Source organism: Adiantum capillus-veneris, chromosome 21 (assembly GCF_014529385.1).
Source record: "Adiantum capillus-veneris isolate H3 chromosome 21, ASM1452938v2, whole genome shotgun sequence".
In the NCBI taxonomy this organism is placed as follows: domain Eukaryota; kingdom Viridiplantae; phylum Streptophyta; class Polypodiopsida; order Polypodiales; family Pteridaceae; genus Adiantum; species Adiantum capillus-veneris.
In genome coordinates, this window is record NC_140951.1 from 51371655 (window position 1) to 51388302 (window position 16648).

The 16648-nt window shown below is 44.0% G+C and overlaps 1 protein-coding gene across 2 annotated transcripts in view; it reads left to right on the forward strand.

The window, feature by feature from the left end:
• TIM9 (Tim10/DDP family zinc finger protein) overlaps positions 1–14229 on the forward strand; it is a 38143-nt gene extending 23914 nt beyond the window's left edge. For both annotated transcript variants that reach the window (XM_086494482.1, XM_086494483.1), the window contains exon 3: positions 13689–14229. In XM_086494482.1, the coding sequence (XP_086350608.1) occupies positions 13689–13875 (187 nt within the window). In that variant the 3' untranslated portion in view covers positions 13876–14229. The remainder of the gene's footprint in view (positions 1–13688) is intronic.
• The last annotated feature ends 2419 nt before the right edge of the window (positions 14230–16648 follow it).

Below are 16648 nucleotides of genomic sequence, written 5' to 3' on the forward strand. Positions count from 1 at the left end.
CAGGATTGATTTGAGAAGCGGATATCATCAGATCAGAATTGCTTTGGGAGATGTCTACAAGACAGCCTTTCAAACAAGTTTCGGTTTGTATGAATTTTTGGTGATGCCTTTTGGCCTTATCAATGCTCCAACGACTTTCAACTGAATGATGGATAGGATTTTCCGAGAGTATCGATCTTTTGTCGGTACTTTCTTTGATGACATTATAGTCTTCTCCAAGGATGAAACAGAACATCGACACCATTTGCTACAAGTCTTTCAGACATTGCGTGATCACAAATTAGTTATCAATGCCAAAAAGAGTGAATTTTTCTTGCCGGAGATACACTTTTTGGGACACATTATCTCAGCAGCAGGAGTACAGATGGATCCGGTCAAGATTGACACTATAGCTTCTTGGGCTTGTGTTCTTACTACCGGCGGTTCATTAGAAAGTTTGTAGAGGTAGCTTCCTCATTGTACATATTGACTCAGAAAGGAGTCCCTTTCTCGTGGGGACCGACAGAGGTGACTGCCTTTCAGACACTTAAAGAAAAACTGACTACTGGACTAATGTTGACTTTGCCGGACTTGCAAAAGTCATTTGAAGTATATTGTGATGCTTGTGGTCGTAATCTGGGAGCGGTCTTAATGCAAGAAGGCCATGTGATTGCCTATGAAAGCCGGTTGTTTTCAAGGCTAGAATTGACAATACAAGTTTATGAGAAAGAGCTTTTGGTAGTGATCCATGCTCTTACTCAACTGCGACATTACCTACTCGGAGCCGATTTCACGGTCTTCATTGACCATCAAAGTTTACGCTATTTCTTGTCACATAAGCAGCCTCGGAAAAGCAGATGCAGTGGGCTAACATCTTGTCACAGTTTCACTTTCAGATTGTCCATGTTCATGGACATAAAAACTTGGTGGCAGATGCATTGTCTTGGAAGCCTCTAGTCTTGGCGATTTCTGCGATTCATCATAGAAGCTTTGAGGACATGGTCGCTTAGTACGCCACATATCCGAATTTTTTTGATGTATTCACTCGAATACGGAATGGGGAGGTAGTAGCGGGATATTCCATACCGGATGGCTACTTGATGAAGAAAACGATGTTGTGCGTCACACAGTTTTTGAGGGAAAAGGTTTTGACTGAGTGCCATTGTCCACCTTTTATGGGTCACCGCGGCATCGACACCACCTTGAAAGGTGTGGAGTGTTACTTCTTTTGGTGGAGACTCAAAAAGGATGTGAACGACTTTGTTCGCAGTTGTTTAGTATGTCAGAAGGTCAAGTTTGACAGGCATAAGGCACAAGGATTACTACAATCTTTATCTATTCCCACCCGCCTCTGGGAAAGTACTGCAATGGATTTCATTTTTGATCTCCCGAAGACACAGAGTGGGCATTTGGATTGTCATCGACAGATTTAGCAAGCAAGCTCACATCATTCCAGTGAAGAAAACAGTCAAGCCAGATTATTTAGCGAGACTGTTCATTTCATAGATTTTCCGACTACATGGCATGCCTGAGACACTAGTCTCCGACAGAGATTCCCGATTCACGAGTTTGTTTTGGAGGGCTATTTGGGAGAACATTAGCACACGGTTCCAGTTCTCGTCATCATTCCACTTGCAGACAGATGAGCGTTCAGTTGTTCTGGATTTATTAAAGTCTTACATCTTTGATTAGAAGACTCGATGGGAATTTTTTTTGCACTTGGTGGAATTTGCCTACAATAACACGATTCACTCTTCAACGGGGAAGGCGCCATTTGAGATCTTTGAAGGTGCTCCGAAGGTTCCACCCTTAGCACTAAAGATAAGATTTTTGAAGTCGACTAGTACACGAGGGACTTGGACATTGCTTTTGCCAAGGTTCGGGAGGCTTTAGCGAAATCTCAAGAACGACATAAGATTGACATCGACGAGATTTGAAATTAAAGGAAGACGATTGGGTGCTCTTACGTTTTGAGAAGGCACGCCTAAGAAAATGAAAAGGAAAGGAGCTGCTTTTTCCAAAGCTTAGCATGAGGTATTATGACGCTTTCCAGATAAAAGAAAAGATAAATGATGTCTCCTTTAGACTGAAGGTGCCTGATACTTGGAAGATTCACAACGCATTCCATGTGAGTGTATTGAAGGCTTTTAAAGGCGATGTGCCAGTTGATGGGGAGCCTGATGAGCAACCCGAAGTGGAGGAAAGCGAGGAGATACTCGCTCCAAAACAGATTTTGGCACACAAGGACAGAAAGATAAAAGGTAAACTGATTAGGCGATTCTTGGTTAAATTCAAGAACTATCGTGCATTGGATGCAAAGTGGATGAAGGAGGAGGACCTACCAGATACTTCTCAGATTTTGGAACTTTACCTTGAAGCATTCGATTTAGCAGAGTCTACTCCGATAGAACCCCGAATTGAGCGAGGGTGAATCTAGTGCAGCGGGTTTGCACAAGAGTTCTTGAATGGTGACATATTTGAGGAAGTTTATGTAACGCAGCCTCGCGGTTTTGTCAAGAAAGGACAAGAGGACAAAGTGTGCAGATGTAAGAAGGCTTTGTATGGGTTGAAGCAATCTCCTCGTGCTTGGTATGAGAAAGCTGACACTCATTTGGTCAAACGAGGCTTTCGTAACAGTTCAATAGAAAGCACATTGTATGTCAAGCGTGAGGGCGATGTTCTTCTCATTGTTGTTCTTTATGTGGAGAATGTGAGGCTGATTTGAATGCTACTTTCAAGATGAAAGATTTGGGGCTGTTGCATCATTACTTGGGCATACAGTTTAAGCAGTGTGATGGTGGTATTGCGCCTGCGGGTGCTCGCTCTCAGACTCTGCGTCCAGATGCTATGCAGAGTGAGTCCCTAAGGCCACTTATAAAGAGTTACAAAGGGTTGCTAAAAGCAGAGCCCCAAAAGCATCTAAAATCAAAAGCAATAATCTCCAAAAGGCATATGGTCAAAAGCTGTCAACGTAATTTACGGAAATTTGTACGTTGCTGTCAGCGCAAAAAGCGGACATCCGTACAGTGCCACGTCAGTCTGTCCGTACACACTGCCATGCCAGCACTGCCACATCAGTAGTTAGCATGTATCGCGGAAATCTGTACAGCCACGTTGGCTAGTCAATACAAATGGTGGGATTCCGTACAGTCAGCCAGTCTGCTGGGTGTGTGTGTTCGTGTCTTGGTGGCTCTGCCACATCACGAGTTTGTGACATACCCCTCTCTTGAAAGAATTATAATCGTCCTCGATTACACCTGCAAAACGGATAGAGGCCATAAACTGTCTTAGTAGACACTGACTGTTAGTACCGATGCACTAGACACAACATAGCTAGCATGTGTACAAAACGACATTCACATCACAGGACATTACTCGACATCACGGGACATCACATTACAAATCACAGAAAAATTCATTCCAAATCTTAGACCATGACCATCGGCAACATATTTAGTTAATCGCATCTAGATCCATTTCGGACCTCGTTGATGCCCGATTAACTAATCCTTATTCGGGAATTCCGTGTCATAAAGTCATATTGCAGAATATTAATCAACCCATTAGTATCCCTGAAACCCAAAGGGGACATCAGTGACCTTCTGTGTCACGGTAGAATCTTGACTTGGGGTGTCCAAGTTTGTTACAAGGGCACCGTGTGCCAATGGGAAAGAACAATGTGAACAGACTTTAGACGCTTCAAAACAACTGAACTGAAAAAGATACACTGCACACGAGACATGGAGTGGCGTAGTTTCACTTTGAGAGAGCATTGGTCTTCGAACGATGGCGCCCTTTGGTATTTCTTTATATTTCTCCAACAAGGTTACAACTATGCCAACACTCCTCTGCACCGCCACACGGTAGGATGCTAGAGAGTAAGCCTTAGCATATATTCAAGGGCCACTTGTTCATCAAAAGTATGCAAAAGAGCACCTAACAAGAATTGAAATGGTGAAGATCTAGGTTTTACACTTCCACAAATCTTTACTTCTTTTCTTGCATTAGTGATTTCTTCTTAGCATGAATGATGGCTCCTTTTATTTTCCTGAAGAGAGGGAATGAGAGAGAGAGGTAGAGATGTGTGTGTGTGTGTGTGTGTGTGTATATATATATATATATATATATATAGATAGATAGATAGATAGATAGAGATAGAGAGAGAGAGAGAGAGAGAGAGAGAGAGAGAGAGAGAGAGAGAGAGAGAGAGAGAGAGAGAGAGAGAGAGAGAGAGAGAGAAGAAGAAGAAGAAGAAGAAGAAGAAGAACACCCCAGATCTGATGTGGTCCCAACCAACCCTCTCAAGGGCCCCCCACACTATTGCCGATGTGGTATTTGCTTTTGATTGCGTAAATGGAATGTACACACATGCAATACCTCAAGTGTAGACTCCACTGACTCAAATGGGAATGTCGCACTCTTCAAGATGAAGCACCTCCGAAGCTGATTTGATGCACCTTTGGATCCGTCTCGATGTGGGATTGCGGATGGCGATCAAGGGGTAGATTTGGGCTGATTTACACTCTTGATGTAAGAGGAATGAAGGGAAAACGCAAATATTGATGAGGTTGATGATGGACAGCAATGGGAGGATCTGATGTGATGAGGGAATGGCCGAGAAGAGGCTCGATGGGCTTTCGAAGTAACGGCTCCAACAAGGAAGCTAGCGTTAGCAATTCTGGGCCGGTTTTGGCGAGGGAAAAGGCTGAAAACTGAAAACGCTGGGCTGATTTGCGAGCTAGGAGCAAAACGCTAGGGTCTGTTGCTTGCAAAAACGCTAGGCTGAATTCTGGCGCTCGCAAAAGTGATGCACTGACAACACAAGATCATCATTGGCATGTATATATGGCATGCAATTGAGGACGTTTGCGATTTGAAGAGGGGGGTATGTCACGAGGACGTGGCAACTGCTAACCTTAGTTGTTGGTTTCTTTTCGATGATTTTTATTTAATTTTTGGGACCCTCTTTTTGGAGTTGCAAATGGCCGGATATTGTATGGCCAGTGTGAAATGGTCGACGGCCTAGAGTTTCACTCGTAGACGAGAAGGCCTTGTTGGCACGAGTTGGTCGGGCTGACCGGCACTGGAAATGTCACGAGGATGTAACCTTAGTTGTTGGTTTCTTTCTGATGATTTTTATTCAATTTTTGGGACCCTCTTTTTGAAGTTGCAAAGGACCGGACATTGTATGGTCAATGTGAAATGGTTGACGGCCAAGAGTTTCACCCGCACACGAGAAGGCCTTGTCGCCACAAGTTGGTCGGGCAGACTAGCAGTGGAATCCGAGCAGTAAAAGTATGTCTAGGATCAGTTCAGAGTCATTTAGGCCCCTCGCTACACTTATAAGTCGGTGGGTACTAGGAAATGAATTCTAAAGAGGCAAAGTGGACGCTTGGCGGCTACAGAGCAGTTTGCCAAGTCGAGCTGAAGAGGAAATTGAGAGAGAGGGCTGATTTGCTTCATATTGTGACCTACAGAGTGTGTGAGTAGTTGGTGCAGGTGATGAAGCTTTAATGGAAAGCTTGCCTTCTCTCTTGCACTATGTAGCGCGATGATTCCGCTCTCACGCACCTCTCTCCCCTTTTGAATACAGAATCGTGATGTCCCGCTCGAGGGCTACTCATCTTTATGTACAATTATGTCGGTTCATGTGCGGATGCCGAGTCAAGAGCCTCTTGTCCAGGTATTGGGTTAGCTAATTGCTAATCCCCCACAGGTATAGGTGAATTCGGAGAGATTTCTCGCAAGAAATTCTTTGATTCAGAGGTCAAGTAGCCCAACAGGTGCGGGAGTTCGAGGGCTCGCTACAGATGCGTTCGGCTCGCGAAACGGAGCCCAAAATAGGAAATTACAACCTCCAGTGTAAATTTGCAGGTTTAGGATTTCGCCCTTAATCGGTCCCTTCTACCCCTAGGAGGTTCGAGAGGGGATCGATAAATAGGTGATCTGGCGCAATTTCAATGCAGAAAACAGAGAATTCAGCGTGCTGCAGATTCTCGCTAGGTCTTGTAAAGTGTCCGTATGCGCTGGGAAAGTCATCCATTGCGTGGAGATTTTGTATGTGAAGTTTCCTAGTATAGTTATGTTGTCGAAATCAAGCCAGAACAGGTCTTTTTCAGCCCGGATTATGTGGGACAGCTCGTAGGAAATCGCAAGTTTTATTTCCTTTTTGATAAGAATAAAGAAATACCGAAAGGGGCGCCAGTCTTTGGGGCCTATAGGTTGTTGGCGTTTGCTTGGAGCGCTCTAGCTTCCAAGTCGTGTGTGTTCGAAGTGTTATTTCCAGTTACAAGTTTTATTTGCGAAGTGTCCTAAAGTCTAAAGTAAAGTTTCGGGTGAAAGCCAAAGTCTACCGCCCATACGAGCAGGTTTCAGCTTATAATTCCGAGGTCGGGACACGAAGATTCTTCAAATAGAAATTTCCAAAATTGTATCCAAGTGTCCTGTCTGCTTGATAGGACCGGTATGCTTTGGGAAAAGCACACACTTGATGCTTGATACCACTGTCACAAACTTGGGCACCCCAAGTCTATAATCTGTCGCGACACAAGAGAGAGATTCACTTAAAACACTTCACAGACAAATCACGGTTCAATTGAGTCGACACGGCCCGGCGTAGTTCTGTGCCAAGAGAGATTGGCCCCAAAACTGACGCCCCTTTCGGTATTTCTTTTTGTATTAATCTTTGAGCAAAGTATAACTCCCACCGGTCCTTAGCTCTCAGACTCTGCGTTCAGACACTCTGAAGAGTGAGACCCTTGGGCTCTTTTTATTCTTACAAGGGATGCCAAAAGCAAAGCCCCAATAGCAGTTAAACTCAAAAGCAACAAGTTCCAAAAGCAACTGGCTCCAAAAGCTGCCAAAAACAGCTAGCGTAATTTTCGGAATTCCCTACAGTATGCCACGTCAGCATGTCAGCGCGAAAAGCGGAAATCCGTACCGTTGGTCCACGTGGCATGTCAGCCCGAATTTCAGGCGTCGTGGCCTCTTCAGCATTACTTTGCTCCTCATGAGCCTCAGTCTCACTCTCAAGGTCCCTCTTAGTATCAGACTCTCTTTCTAACACTTCTGGAATAGGGTCAACACGGGTGGAATCAGTGCGCAACTGGGTTGACAATTTTCGACCACGACTGAATTTGGGCGGCATGTTTGTAGCTGCGAATGCTAATTGGGAGATAGAGCTCTCTAGTCTAAGAGAAATCAGCTCTAACCTCCGTGTTTGAGGATAGATCGAATGGGTGCCCAACTCGTCGGACACGTAGCCGAACACCACATTTGTACTCTATTAGTTTTCCGAGCTTGTGTAGTAATACTGTGTAAATTCTGATTCTAGAGTAGTGGATCAATTCCCTGAGTTGTAATGCTGTAATGATATTTGTAAAGGTCCATGTGAGTCAGTCACTTGCCATTTAGAATGCCCTAGGTATAAAGGTCAATAACCTTAATGTGAAAGAAGGCTTATCTTTAGAGAAGAAAAGAGCTCTGTTGTACGTACGCTCAAGCGACTACGAAGCTTTAACTTGTAATCATCGCAGCTAATGATTGGGTAACAGTTGCCGTACATCCTACCACATCATCTGCCTGTCCGTGGGTGGCCGTGCCACATCATCAATTTGTGACATGGCTGCTCGGTTATGGTTATCACATGGTTACATGAACTAGATACATACAAAGGATATAAGGTGGCAGATTTAGACCCTTTTGCTACAATACTTGACCCCTTAAATAGTTTCCATTTGTGATCACCAAAACTAGTGTGGTAACCCGCTTCATCTAGTTGACCCGTGCTAATCAAACTCTTTCTCATTTGTGGTACATGTCGTACATCATGTAACATAAACATCGAACCATCAACAAAAGACAATTGCACACTACCAATCCCATCAATGTCACATGCATAGTTGTCACCGAGGTAAACAATGCCAAGTTTTCCACCATAATACTCAAAGAACCACTCTTTGTGAGGTGTTACATGAAACGAAGCACCCGAATCAAGTATCCAAGTATGCATGCCAATATCCGAATGAGCAACCAAGAAGTGTGCATCAAAAGAAGAAGCATAGAGAATCTCACTTTCACCACTGTCATAGCTAACTACATTGATTTCCTCTATCATCATGTTGCTTTTACCTTTATCTGTCCTTGTTGTTGTCATCACTGTTCTTGTTCTTCCCTTTCTTCCATTCATAGCATTCCCGCTTATAGTGTCCCTTCTTGCCACAGTGGTAGCATTCTACATCCTTCTTGGAACAAGTGCGTGCCTTTCTATGTTCAGATTTTCCCTTGTGCCGGGACCTACCTCTTTCATTCAAAGCACTGGAGGAACTACCTGCAACAGCATTCTTCCTGTTCATCTCTTCCTTAAGAAGGGAACTCTCCACATCGGCATATGCAAGTGTGGCATTTGAGTTGCTCAAAGCTGTCCTAAAAGTGTCCCACCTTTTAGATAATGTGCATAGCAAAAACGTAGCTTTGAATTCATCATTGATGTTGACTTTCAAATTTGTGAGCTGGCTGAAAATTGAATTGAACTCATTCAAATGCACCGACATCAAAGTGCCTTCCTTCATGCGAAGGTCCATGAGCCTTTTCAACCAATATACTTTGCTAGCAGCACTTTTGAGCATACAAATCATCAAGCTCGTCCATTTCTTCCCACTCTTCATCGTCCATACCTGCTGGTTTTATCCCCTTTTCCTTAATCGGTCTCGTTTGCCTTTTCTCCAAGAGAACATTGTAAGACTGCTTCTTACATATAGCAAATTTATGGGCGCCTTCCAACTTTTTGATGTGCAAGAGATTGCTACTATCACCGTTGGAGGCCATGTGTTACCACGAGAGACCAATGAAACACTCAAATACAAACAGCAAATGTTGAAATTAACTTGTAATGACACAATTCAGCACCTGAGTTGATCATACATACGCCAAAAGATTCAAAATGTCATCAATTTGGCAATTCCATAGTGTCAATACATCAATTTCAGAAACAGTCTTGAAAATTCAGCATCAATTTCTCATTAAAAAATAAGAAATTGCTACAATTTCACTTCGAAACGCAAAACCCCAAATTTTTGAGTTCAATGCGTCACAAATTGCATGAGAAATAGTCTGTTAATGCATTGCCAGGGCCAATTTTGCGTGAATTATCTAAATTCAGCAAAACCCCCAAATGCAAACAAGATCAAACTCGCTTAATCTATTGAAATTAATTTCAAAATTTTCAGAATTTCTGAAATTTCAGCAAAAATCCCAATTTCTGAGCTCGAATTGGCACCAAAATGACTCGAATTGAATGGGAACTTCTGTAGAAACTTGAATTTGCTGACTTTCTATTGTCGTAGATCTTTAATGTACTGAACAGTACACTTGATTTGCGCTCTGAATTTTCTGTTTTCAGCTCTGCAGATTTCGGAATGTTCCTCTCTTTATGTGCACACTTCTGTGATCACCATGCACGCGTAGAAGTGCACAATTCTTACTTTTCTCGCGATGAAGCCAAGCTCTGAAACCAATTGTGAGGTCCTATTGTGATCTTCTCGCGATAGGAAGAGGAGAGAGAGAGCGCGACGGCTGAACCCTAATATTGCAAAGGAGAGGGGCAGAGGGAGAGCAAGGGGAGGAGAGAACGCAGGTGGGAAGGAGGAGAGGAGGCAGCGCTGCAGGGCGAGGGAGAGCGTGTCAACGCTAGAGAGAGAGAGAGAGAGAGAGAGAGAGAGAGAGAGAGAGAGAGAGAGAGTATGATTTTGGGAATGAGCCGACACTTTTAATTTTTGGGGCTGCCCTTATGTTATGTACATTGAGGTGACTTTTAATTTAAGTGCCCATGTGACAAAAATGCCTTTATTCCCAACATTTTCCGTAAGTTGGTGAGAACTTCGTCTCCTTTTGCTTCTGTTAGGGTTTAGGCCCCTTGGGCTGGACTTGCAAGTTGGCTAGGGTCAGGCTTGGGGAGCCCTGAACCATTGGGCATTGAGTGGCTTGACATGTGAGCAGTTTGTGACAGAGGGGTGGTCATTTTACACGGTGTGTGTTGTATCTGTTGCCCTTGGGGGCTGATCCGCCCCCTCTCCTTATCTCTGGCATTTTGTCTGTTGGTTTCTCTATCTCTCTCCTCTCTCACGCTTGCGCACTTGCGCAGCTTCACATGGTATTAGAGTCTGAAGTGGGATCCGAAACGGGTGCTTCATGGCTATAGGTGTCTCTCCCAAGGTGGATCTGCTAGCATTTTTTTAATTTAGAGGGGGTGTAGTATTCTTTTGCTACGTATTGTTGCAAAATCATTCGTGTGCCACTGTGATTTTGCAGTACAACCTTAGCGATCCATTCTCGAATCTCCTAGCTTTTTTCTTTTTGCATGGACCTACAATGTTTTTTTTGGATGATGCCTGCCTTTTTGCAGCTGGGGTAGTGCTGGGTTTTCTACATTTGGATCGTGCCTAATTCACCCTTTGCTCCCTCCGGTTTGGCATTCAGTGCGATTGCTACTGACACTACCCTACACATGAGACCACTGACACGGCCTCAACATGGGCACCCAACCATAAGGTGCTGCTCCGCTTGACACCCACCCAGATCTGGAGAGAGATCGGAAACTGCCAAGGCTGACCACTGGACGGCTGCCCTCTAGATGGTTGACTATCTTTGCTCTCCTAGGCCTGCACCGTCGTGGAGATGCTCTGCCTAAGCCTGAAGTCGAACACACGAGGGTGTCCTGAGGAGGAAACTCAAGGAAAGACCTGCTGCCCATGTCCGCATGCTGCCCGTCTCATGCCAAAAACGTTGGGCTGCTGCCTGCCAAAAACGCTAGGCTGCTCCTGGAGAAAAACGCTAGCCAATTTGGTCTGCACAAGGCCGGCTGCGCATGGCGAAGGGCTGACCTCAAGGGCGCCCACCTGGGCTGCACACATACTGAAAGTGACCCCCCCCCCCCCCCCCCCCCCCACCCAATCCTCCCGCCTGCCTATATAGGGCTTTCCTCAGCTTGCCCGACCCACATATCCACCCCCTCGACCTTGGGAAGAGGGGAAAATAGGAAGATAAATAGGAGAGGGCTAAAGATGGCCATAGGCTCAAGGGGAAAAATATACCAAGGCTGGGGAATGCTTATCCCAAGCTTGTAGGAGAAATGGAGACCATGGAACCAAGCAAAATCCAGAGCTAAACATGGCTAGACATGACCGAACATGAGAGACCTACCTTCATTGGCCAAGCACAACCACAAAACAACCCTCACTCCCTAGCACCTGTCCCTGGGAGAAAATGGGACCGACTGGACGAATTTGGAGAGATGCCTGAACTCTTAAGAAATGATACTGAGAGGCACCCTCTAGAGTGAAGGTGAGAGTGTTTTCTTTCCAATTAATTTGTGGATCAATCTCATGGAACCACTTAATGCCAAAAATCATATTCAATCAGAGAGAGGAGAAACAAGAAATTCGCGACGAAAACATGCTCACACAAACTAGTACATTAAGACATTTATGCTTGATGAAAGCTGTGAGCGAATCAAGAAATCGCAATGGATCTCTTGGTTCCAAGTGTGTCCTCTTCACAAGAGAATCACTAATCACATCATGAATACTACCAAAATCAAACAACGTCACAGTGCATTGACCATTCACACGACCAAAACACTTACTAAGAGACTCATCTGGATGATCATTAGAAACCTAGGGCACATTGGTTTGTTCATTTATGACACTAACAGAAGATGTGGATTTTGTGGGTTCTTTCTTAGGACAATCTCTTTTCATGTGACCTTTAGTGTGACACTTGAACATCGTCCTTCCTTTCCATACTCGGTTTTTTCTTCAAGACTTAACCAATCTTCTCCTATTTCTTGAGGAGGTTTTGTATTAGGTGTCAATCTAGGGGTTTCAGGCTTTCAGCCTTTCCTTTATCATCATTATCAGGTGAAGTGTTCTATGCGCTAGGTGTAGTTGACGATTGAGAAGGGGAGATACTGTGGTTCTTACCATTCTGTTGGTTCTGAGGGTTCTGCAGGGTACTTGACTTGTCCTCTTTTGGCTTACTTTTGTTGTGCTTCATTTCTTGCTCAAGAGCGATTGTGACGACGTCATTGTAGTCCTTAGGGTCTAAGACTTCTACATCATATTTTGATGTACTCGTCCAAACCAAAGAGGAAAGCCTCCTTGCGATCCTCACCCTACTTACTCAATTGAACCTCTTGGCATATTTATTAATCCCCAAGCCGGCAACTAATTTTTTGAGATGAAATTTTGCATGAATGGGGAATCAAAGAGGATATTGGCTAGTGGTCGGACAGAAAAATTATAATCTACCACAATTTGCAAGACTTGATACATTTTTAACGCTTCAAAATAACTGAACAACCAAAAAAACATGAGACTGAAGGGAGTTGGAGAAGATGGTAGAGCGGGATGCTGCCACTGGCCAGTGTTAGTGCCCACGGTTGGGTGTTTGTTTGTCGTACATGGGACAGCTGGAATCTGCAAGTCGTTTCATCAACTTTGTGGTCCTCTAGCACCAAGTGTGTGCTCACTCTCTGTTTTGTGCAGGTGAGATAGTGTACCTAGTTTTCTTTTTTAGGCCCTGGATGCTCCCTAAGTTAAGGATGCCCCCAAAAGCAAGTACACACATGGTATAAACAAGGTAGTTTTTTGTGCAAAAAATAACAAACCCCTTCCTCTTTTTTTGGCGATCTCAGTTTTCCACGTTACCAGGGTGTTAAATTAAGGAAAACTATCAATGGTGAAACAGAACATCTGAGTGTGGGAGTTCCATAAACGAAAGTCAATAGGTCCGTAATATTTACTTGTACTCTGAGTAAAGAACCAATTGATGATGAAACAGGAGTTCTATCTGCAGTAGCAAGTTTTGCTTGTATGGAGTAATCAAATTTGGTGCAGTTGATGTCAAGTTGTGGTGCAAAGTGTTCGGATAAGAAATTATTTTGTGAAGCCCCTGGATCGAAGAAAATCAAAGCTGTCTTACCATTGCCGTGTCCCCAAACTCTGCATAATTGTCTTTATTTGTCATGGAAAGAGGTCCCAATCATGATAAACTGACAGTAGGCTTCGAACAATCAGGAGGTTAATTTGCAGTGGGAGGGTGGATTCCTAATAAGTGGACAAACATGGAAAGTGTGACCACTGTGAAAACAGTTAGAGCATTTCATATTTCCCTTCCCTCTTATCTATTGGACCATGCATGTTTTAGGGGAGTCCATAGCGCACAACATTCAAGTGTTTTTCTACCTCTCTCTCCCCCCCCCCCCCCCCCCCCCCCCCCGTGGCCACCTCTTGCGTTTTCTCTATCCGTCTCTATTGCCCTCCTTCATCTTCCACTGAACACTTTGGAGTATCTGTAACACTCAATGTAATCTCATGTACGCTCAATTATTGGGAAACTGGCGCTAGATGATTTGTCGTTAACATGCTGCAGTGATCCGCCTCCAGAGCGTGCCCAATGGGTACTCTTTGTGGTCTAAGGCTGGGGGGGGGGGGGGGCGGGGACAAAGATTAGAGCAGGTAGCTTTATTCAGTCAGCTTCTGCAGTTTACTTCTGATGTAATCAGTTGCCATGGATGTGTTGTGGAAGCACTCCGCTTTGTGCTGCAGAGCTCTTCAGTTCGTTGTTTTTTGTTATTAGTTGTTTAGTGCAGGTCAGTGACAAGTCAACTGTTTCCTGCAAATCTGACAGCGTTTTTTTTTCTTTAATGACAGCTTGAGGATGTACAATTCGCTTGTTGAGAAATGCTTTGGTCAGTGCATCGACAACTTTCGGAGAAAGACTCTGGACAAACAGGAAGAGAGTTGTGTGCGTGTCTGTGCTGAAAAGTACTTGAAGCATTCCATGCGGGTTAGCTTGCGTTTCACTGAGCTGAACCAAGGAAGCATGACCCCTGATTGATCATCGGACTGCTTTGGGACTTCTGTTCTTTTACTCATGATGTGGGGTTCAAGGGAATGGGACACGTTACCAGGCTCGACCAGAAAGGTCTAATTAGGAAGTAAAGAACAACATGAATGCTCTTCCAGCCTTGTGCACTTCATAATGTGCCGAGCATAAATTTTTTGGCAGTAGGAAGCGATGTAATATGGGAGAAACAAGGTTGATTTGCTGGTTTTGCAAATTGTTTTGTTCTCAAGAAAGGCTTTTCTGCTGTATTGAGAAACATCCAACATGAGGCTACTGCAAGGCTTCCACTTGCAGAGCTTTGTTACACTAGTTTTAAAAAATGCAGAGACTCAGGTTTTATCGTCATGGGGTGTGATTTATGAATAGCTTACTGCTTTATGCTAGCGTAGGTTACAAAAGGTTGATTGCTTACTTTTTTGGTCTGCTCTGTTGGTGCATTGGATTTTGCAATTTGATTTGTTTTGAAGAAAAGCAGCATTGTGTTATTGAGAAACGAGGCTATTTTAAGACTTTCAGTTTACAGAGCTTTGTGATACTAGCTTGGAGATGTTGATACGCAGTTTTCAAGTTCACAGTTTGGAGTACATTTTATCTTTTGAGTTGACATTGCATGGTTACTTCTTTATGCTAGTGTAGATTACTCAAGGTTCATGGGTATCCTTGCTGCTACACATGCATGCCATAAACGGCATTGATTGGTGGTGGTTGTTGGTCTGTGAAGTGCAGTGCTCCTATGCATGGTTGACGACTTTGGCTAGCTGATGGAGTGGCTAAGTGGCTTATGACCAGTGTCAGATGGGCAGCTGTGTACATCACCCTTTTGGTTTACAAAAGGGGACTTGGCACACACCACCTTTGTGGTCCCTAACAGTTACTTCTACGATTTACTCGGTGCGGTGTGAGGAGGTTCTTGGGATGTTTTCCCACCACGTTCAAAAATCTCCTTGCTATTTTCTACTAAACACACTCTTGGGTTTGTTTCCTTTGATGGGAGACGTAAAGGAACTTCGGTTGGTACATATGAGACACAAGTTTGGTTGCACATTTCATAGATAAGGTTGTGGCGGTCTAGGGATTCTCACAATCGCTCTTCGAGGGATTAGGTCCTGGCGCTCCACTCTCCTTTTAACCAACTTCAAAAGTTCCAACAGGAAAATATTCAAATGTGCAACTAACAATCGATGAAAGGGTTTCCTCTATGCTCTCTTTCACCTGGTACTATTCATGGCCGGGTTCTTTTACCTAGCATCATCCATTACCAAGGTCTCTTTTCCAAGTGCTGTTTCTTCTACGACTCTTGGACAAGGATGGTAACTAAACCAAGTTTAAATTTGTTGTATAGTGCACGTGACTGTATGTCGATATACATACACATGAACCTGTTTTTGCAAATTGTGGCACATTGGGTGTGCATGCGTGTGTACATACATGGGTTAATCAAAGAGTTCCAGCCCACTGCGAAGAACGCATCTCCTGCGCCAGTTGTCATGATAAAATTTTACTTATTTTTTCTTATTGCTTGGTATTGTTTTACAACTGAGGACTTCTGACTGTTGGCGAAGTAAATTGCATCGTTAGGGACATATTCTATGTAGATCAATCATGTCTACTTTCATCATTCTCATTGGTACAAGATATTCCACAGCAAGATTAGTGGACAACTTAAGCAGCACGAGCATTCATTGAATTCTAATGATGGCAATTGTGCTTAGTTTAGTGAGGAAAACGCAACTTACTAGGAGTGATGCACTCTCTCCATCTCATCGATTATGGCATATGCCAAGAAGTTTTTTGCTTGAGTTGCCAACAAGAACATTGACATCTTCTGTAGACAGGGCCCCCATGTGCCCATGACTCTATCTGCCATGTAAACATGCTACTACTTCGTCTTCAAAGACAAGGTTTGTCTATAGATCCTAATGGATCTAGTTCGGCAAGTCTGTAAGCCTGTTCGCAGCACAAAGCACGTGCATGTACAGACAAGTCCATCAAATTAGGTTTTCCAGTCCTAGAACCCTTGGGCATTACACCAATGTTATGTGTATTACTGCTGCTGTGAGTTTTAGCTGTAGCAGCCTGACGTTTACTGCAAGGTTTGCGTCTGCTCAGTGGTGCAAGCTTTCCCTCTCCAGCTTGATTTGCTTGTAGAACTTTGCAATGAAGGCCTCTACGCGCATGTGTAGTTCATCATTGCTTGTACTTGGCAAGGCGGGGTTAGACAAATGTAGCTCTTGGGCATGTCTGGCACTCCCTGCACTCACTGAGTGATCGTTATTTTGGGCTGCTGACAAGGGAGTGCAGTCTTCCTTTGGAGGATTGTCGGCCTCGAAAACAAGGCTTACTATCCTCGCTTCGTCTGCACTCTCTGCCTTTGCTGTCTGTGTGCTGCTTGTTATCCATATGGCTACGACAATCAAGTTTATGCCGATGAATCTGCTAAGCGAGGAGTCTAATTCTAGGAAGCTTTGTGCCAGAGCATGCAAATAGTGTCTACTCCTATAAAGAAATGAGCTATCACTAGGCTGAGGGTAAGCCCTCATGAGTAATATCACTAATACACAGCCTAATAGTGGAAGCAACAATTTGATGCTACAATATAAAACATCTCTGCTAAGATTTCTTCCTATCAGCAGTTGGTGCTTGCAACATCTGAGAATGGTCGGCTGAGTTGCCTTGTGCATTTTGCTGTTGGGGCTGATGAAAGTTTTGATGCTGCAGAGGACTAGCTACACAGGAATTGCATATACAATGTAAGCATGCTTGA